This window comes from Buceros rhinoceros, unplaced genomic scaffold (genome assembly GCF_000710305.1).
Source record: "Buceros rhinoceros silvestris isolate BGI_N320 unplaced genomic scaffold, ASM71030v1 scaffold23831, whole genome shotgun sequence".
Taxonomy (NCBI): domain Eukaryota; kingdom Metazoa; phylum Chordata; class Aves; order Bucerotiformes; family Bucerotidae; genus Buceros; species Buceros rhinoceros.
Genome location: NW_010393989.1, coordinates 3,120 through 8,739, shown reverse-complemented (window position 1 = coordinate 8,739; position 5,620 = coordinate 3,120). Strand labels below are relative to the sequence as shown.

The 5,620-nt window shown below is 52.4% G+C and overlaps 1 protein-coding gene across 1 annotated transcript in view; it reads right to left on the bottom strand.

Annotated features, from left to right (window-relative positions):
- Nucleotides 1–5,620, bottom strand: part of FECH (ferrochelatase) — a gene marked incomplete at its 5' end in the record, with an annotated part of 10,141 nt that overhangs the window by 1,831 nt on the left and 2,690 nt on the right. The window contains 4 exons of the mRNA XM_010145106.1: nucleotides 91–198; nucleotides 953–1,051; nucleotides 1,406–1,512; nucleotides 1,895–2,029. Of these exons, the coding sequence (XP_010143408.1) occupies nucleotides 91–198; nucleotides 953–1,051; nucleotides 1,406–1,512; nucleotides 1,895–2,029 (449 nt within the window). The remainder of the gene's footprint in view (nucleotides 1–90; nucleotides 199–952; nucleotides 1,052–1,405; nucleotides 1,513–1,894; nucleotides 2,030–5,620) is intronic.

Here is a 5,620-nt window from a genome sequence, read left to right as displayed (position 1 = left end):
TTCTGATCATCATAAGCAGGAGGGTAACAAACTCCATCACTTGAAGACCGCAGAGCGGCAGGTGGCTTCACAGCCTCCCGCAGCACATACCTTGGACTGCCACACCAGCCTGTACGGGTTGGAGTAGTTCAGCTTCTCCATGACTCTCTGGACAGTAGCTCCCACTTCCTGAGGATACGGATCACCACGGTTCACCACCTTCAACACAAACACCAGACTGTTTCCTTCCAGTGAACAGGGCTGGGGAAAGACCTAAAGACTGGGGAAAGACCCCCTAAAGACTGGGGGAGGCGGGCACACCGTGTACGACGCAGCTGCGCCCGGGATGGGCCGTATTAGCTGCCTGGCTCATCCAAAACAAGGAAGAAAAACCGCATTCTTGGCCAGGAAAATCCATGAGGGAGCTGCTATACCAGAACATCTCCTCCTTCTCATGATAAAAGACAAATTCTTCTATCATCACATGCAGAGGGGTTTACCTGTCGGCAGCAGCGCTGCATTTCTGAAAAACTGTCTGAGAGCCATTTCACTGCGGTTGCTGACAGAGGATTGAGTCCCTTATTGCAGCCTTGCAAAGATCTTACTGTCATTCCTTCAGTGAAAGCATTATTACTGCTTCCCAGAGGTGAGAAAACACCACATTTCCCCCTCCATTAGCACCCAGGTTTGAGCTGGCAAGCTCAGGAGTCCAAAAAAGCAGCTGACCTGAGCCTGACCTAACCCAAGGCCCCACCGCCAGCAGCGCAGACCCGAGCAAGAGCACCTGCAGCTCACGAGCTTTGATGTCCCCCTGCGCATCGCTAACTCGCCCTCCTACTTTTCTTTCCGGTTCACCTGGCCCTTCCGCAGCTGCGGCCCTGCCTCGTGGGTGGGCAAGCTGCACACCCTCCCATGCAGCCCCGCCAGCGTGACCCTGGTCTAACGATGACAGAAATGAGCTGACGCCACTCACGGACATGGGCAGCGAGTGAGCCGAGAAAAGGATGACGACATCTTTCCTCTTGTCGGGTGGAAAGAGGTTCAGTTCCTTCTGGATGTGATCGGTGAAGCACTGTTCAGAAAGGGAAAGCGAGGATGTGGATCAGAAACAGAGGCAAGGAGAACACTCCCTGAGGCACAGGGAGCACCCAGAAACAGGGCCCCGTCCCACGACAGCACCAGGCAGCACAGGAACAAAGCGTTAATCGCATGTTTCTACTGGTAGCATGTATTTCCAAAAAGCAAACTCAATCAGCACCTCCACTTACTCGGCTCTTGGCTGGCAACGCAGAGGTACCAAGTACCTCCTACCTCAAGCAGCCTGCAAAACCCCTGGGGCACGGCGGTTTTGTGACACACCGGACCTGTCCCGCTCACACCTCTCACCCCGACCGCTCACGCCAAAGGCGCTCGTACCAACCCGTACCTGGATAAGAAGGGGATGTGTGGGCCATCGGTCAATGATGCTCCACTTCATCTTCGGCTTCTGCCCTTTATTATTATAGTAGCGATAAATGGCATTTAAACTGCTTCCTGAAACACAGAGCATTACGAACACGAGTTCAGCCAAGGCACCAGCAACCTGCCAGACTGAGAGTTCTGCAGCAAGGTATTAGGACACTTTAGAATGCCGCGTATTTAAAATGCAACCGTAAATCAGCACGGAGAGCCTCACAGGGGAACGACGACATCCAGGTTCACCCGGTATATCAAAGTCCATACAACGCACAAGCCAAGAACAATTTGCTAAACCATTCTGGAGCTGAAGAACAATTATTGTTCTAGTTTCCACGATGACAGCTCACTCAGTCGTGTTCCCCAGCCTCCAGTTCAGTGAGCTGACGGTGACAACGGTGACAGAAAGCTATCCCGAGTTAGGAAGTTCCCACCTCAAGCTGGGCACCCCTTCGCTCACCGGTGGTGGAGCAGCTGTACTGCGGGTACTGCGTGAAGGCGATAGCCCTTTCAATGCCGTCCTTCTCCATCTCCTCGATTGCTTCTTCCGTCAGAGGATGGACGTACCGGAAGCCAATGTAGTACTTGTGAGGTGCTGCCGGCCAAAGCACAGGGAAAAAACGTTGCAGAACCCCTCCAGCGCTCTCAAGAGCACATCACTGCTAAGTACAAAGAACAGAACCGGGCAGGCTGAACTGGTGAAACAAACCTGTTGATCATTTCCTGGCCACTTTTCCAAACCCCTGTCGTACAACACACATCTTTCTCTGGCCAAGAACCCAGCTGTTCTGCGCTACAGGGATCAGCTTCAAAGAGGAGAAGGTCCTGCAACTCATCAGCTGCCTCACCTTTTCCTGCCACGTTTTACACAGTGTAATTCTAGCTCGCTTCTTTCCACTTGCTTGCCTCCAGCTGACCACACTGCAAAACAGAGCTAAACCCAAGCCACGGTGGAACCATCGTCCTCGACCATCGTCCTCATGAGAGAAGATGCCTTCCCCGCCCTGGGGACGTCTGCTCCCTTCGCGCACAAATGCCTCAGGCCCCGGACTGCTGTCTGGGGCAGGAGATAGACCAGTGACACTGAGCAAGGGACACACGTTCTCTCGTTCTGGCTGTTCTTCAGAGAAATCCTGGTGTCTTTAAACACTGTATCTTGGGGGCAGGATTATTCTCCCCAAGGAGTTTAGGTTTCTCCACTCGGAGACTCTATAATCATTTGGGTCTTGGTTTCAAGGTTTGGGGAGTATGGTTTGGTTAGGGGGGGAGGAAGGAGAGGTTTGTTTGGGTGGTTTGTTTTTTAAGCAGAAGATGAGTGTCTTAGGAGAACAAAAGCAAAGTTTCTTTGTCAGGGTTTCCAGGTCACTAGGTCTGAAATAACATTTAACAGGTTGCTGGAGGAAGCAGATGTCCTGTGCTTGGTCTCCACTCCGTACATTCACGCAGGAGTCAAGGAACAGGTTTCGTCAGCCCCAGCTCTCTGCAGGAGGCCAGAGGGCTCCCAGCTGGGAGCAGCAGCAAATAATGACCCAAGTGCAGCAGCCCCCAGAGCCTTAACCTCATTAACATTTTTAAATGGCATTAAAAACTGAAGTCGGACTAACCAGAGCCAAGAGAGTAGGAGTTTAACCTGGGAAAGACCCTACCGGGACAAAACCACGGCCAGCCTGGGAGCCTCCTGCCATGCTCTGGCAGCATTACGTTTTGTCGCGGACCACGGGCAGCAAAGGAGAGATTTTGATGTCTGTGTAGGTATTTATTTCGTTGTCATAGTTAGAGTCACAACGACTGGAAACAGAGCAACATCTCCTTCCACGAGGCCCTGCCAATCTAAAAACATAGCGTGGCGCCCTCATCCTGTGAGCTTTCATTCTGCTGACCAGGGAATCTCAGCTAAAACACAGCTTGTAAGACATCCTGAGAACCGTTGTAATGAAAAACAATAAAAAAAAGCAAGCTGTGTCTCTTAAACTCTAATTACCATTGCAAGACATTCCCCCGCTTGATGCCAGCACTAAAAAGAACCAACAACAACAGCAATGGATTTTCCTGTCACCAGGTTTGGGTGATTTACAGCCTGCTGAGCCTCCCCAGCCCCACTCATCAGAAGGAAGAACTCTCGCTGGTTTTCGGACCGCTGCCTGTAACAATAACGCTTCCTTTCAGAATCCTATTGTTCCCAGGCGACGTGGGTGAAGCTGCTTATTTACTGCTTTCTATCAGTCCCGTTGCCGAAGTGGCAGGAGTCAGGACATCAGCAGATGGATTTACGCAGGAGGGAGTTTCACTGACAGGTCTAACCTGAGCTCCTCACTCACTGCAAACACACAGCAACCATAAACTTCCCGCCCCAAAAGACCAGATCAAAGCAAAACAAGTACGCAAAGCATTTCTTCTTTGCCATGTGTTTCGAGCCTTATCACCACAACCCGAGGGTTACTCATTAACAGGGCTCAGCGCTCCCGAAGCGCTGCCTGCCAGCACGTAGCTGCACCTGGGAGCACCTCCAACTGGTCCCAGCTATTCCGAAGCAACGCAGTACTTGGAGCTTAAGGAGATGGTTAGCAGGTTCCATTTTTAAAACTGCAGCTGCTGCTGGGTAGAAAAGAGATCTCTACATGACTTATCAGGTGCGAGAATGGCACAAGGCAGGCGCGACTTCACAGAGACTAACAGAGAAGGCAGCTCGCAGCACCACGCGTTGTAAAGCGGCTGAGCTGAAAGGAACAGAGAGCGCTTCTCTCTGGCTTCTCTCACTCCAGCGCTTTTTCTATTAAAAATGCTCGGTGTTCCTACTGGGGCAGCCAGCCGAGAAGTCCTATCTGTAGCGAACACGTCGCTGAGGAATTCAACAGGCAGCTTAGCGATCTCCTTCATTCCTTCTACTCACAGCGGCAGCCTGCTGCTTCCAGAAGAGAAAGCACGCTGCAGAGAAATACCGTATCGGAACGAAGGCGACCCCCGGACAGGCCAGACCATCCCACCGCTGCTCCTCCTGCCTTTTGTCAGAGCAGGGGTGAGTCGCTGGCCCTGAGCTGTTACATGAACGTGGAAGTTCTAGTGCTGGACCTTCTGGTTCTGATGGAATTTCTAGTGCTGCCACTCACCTTTACTACCATCGTGGTTTTAACGTCACATCGCGGGAAACTGCCGCACAGAAGGAACTGAAGCAAATGACCCATGGCCTGCAGCAAAGAATAGCTGAGGAACAGGCTTCTAGTTCACCACAGCTGCCAGCTGAAGTCAAAGTCAACTCACAACTAATTTGAAAGCAGTTTAGCTAAAATGGTGCAAACTCCAGCGCAATTGCACTGAACTGGGGGAAAAACGACTCACGGATCAGTTTGGTTGGAGGTTTTAGGAGAGAGACTGAACGTGGCTGAACCACAGCAAACAGTCGTTATGCAGGTAACGGCAGCTGTCTGTCTGCACCCCCAGACAACGGCCGTTGCACGGTGAAATGTGTCAGCCGAAGCTCTTCGGAAAAGGACATTCACAGAGGCATCTGCACCCTCTTCCCATCACACCAGCGCCCCAGGCTGGCACAGGGTAACCCCTCCAAGTCACAGCTCCCTGCCGGGGGGGAGCAAGGTTCAGAGAGGTTCTGTGGTGTGGACAGAGGGGAGGGAGGTTGTACTCACCTTTGAGTTTTCTTATCGTCAAGGGAGAGCTGGCAAAGACAGAGTCTACTTCACCCCAAGCCCAACCCTCTGGCTTTATCTCCTGCTCGTGTCCCTGGGTGAGGCTCCCCGCTATCACCCAGCCAAGTCCTGCAGCGCTCATCTGCGAAACCTTGTCTCTTCTTCCAGCCCCTTGTCTCCTCTTCAGTCCCTAAGCCAGGCCTAATCAGCATGTGCTCTTTGACATACTATTAGTAGTTACAGATCCAGACAAAGTTTCACAAGCTCTGGACGCATCCAAGCACCAACTACAGAGGGACATTTCAAAGGAACAAAGACACCCGGGGCTCTGGAGCACAGGCAGGCTCCAGGCACCCTCCCTTGCCAATCCTTTTCTTTAGGCTCAGGCTGGCATAACAAAGGCAAACACAAAAGGCTTTTCAGCCTCACGCTCTGGCCTCAGAGCTGTTCCGCCTCAGACACAGCCCTGCGCAGTGTCCCGGCCGAGCAGGCCCTGAACAGGGCAGGGCACTTGCAGAACAGCGGCAGCGGGGAACGCCGCACCG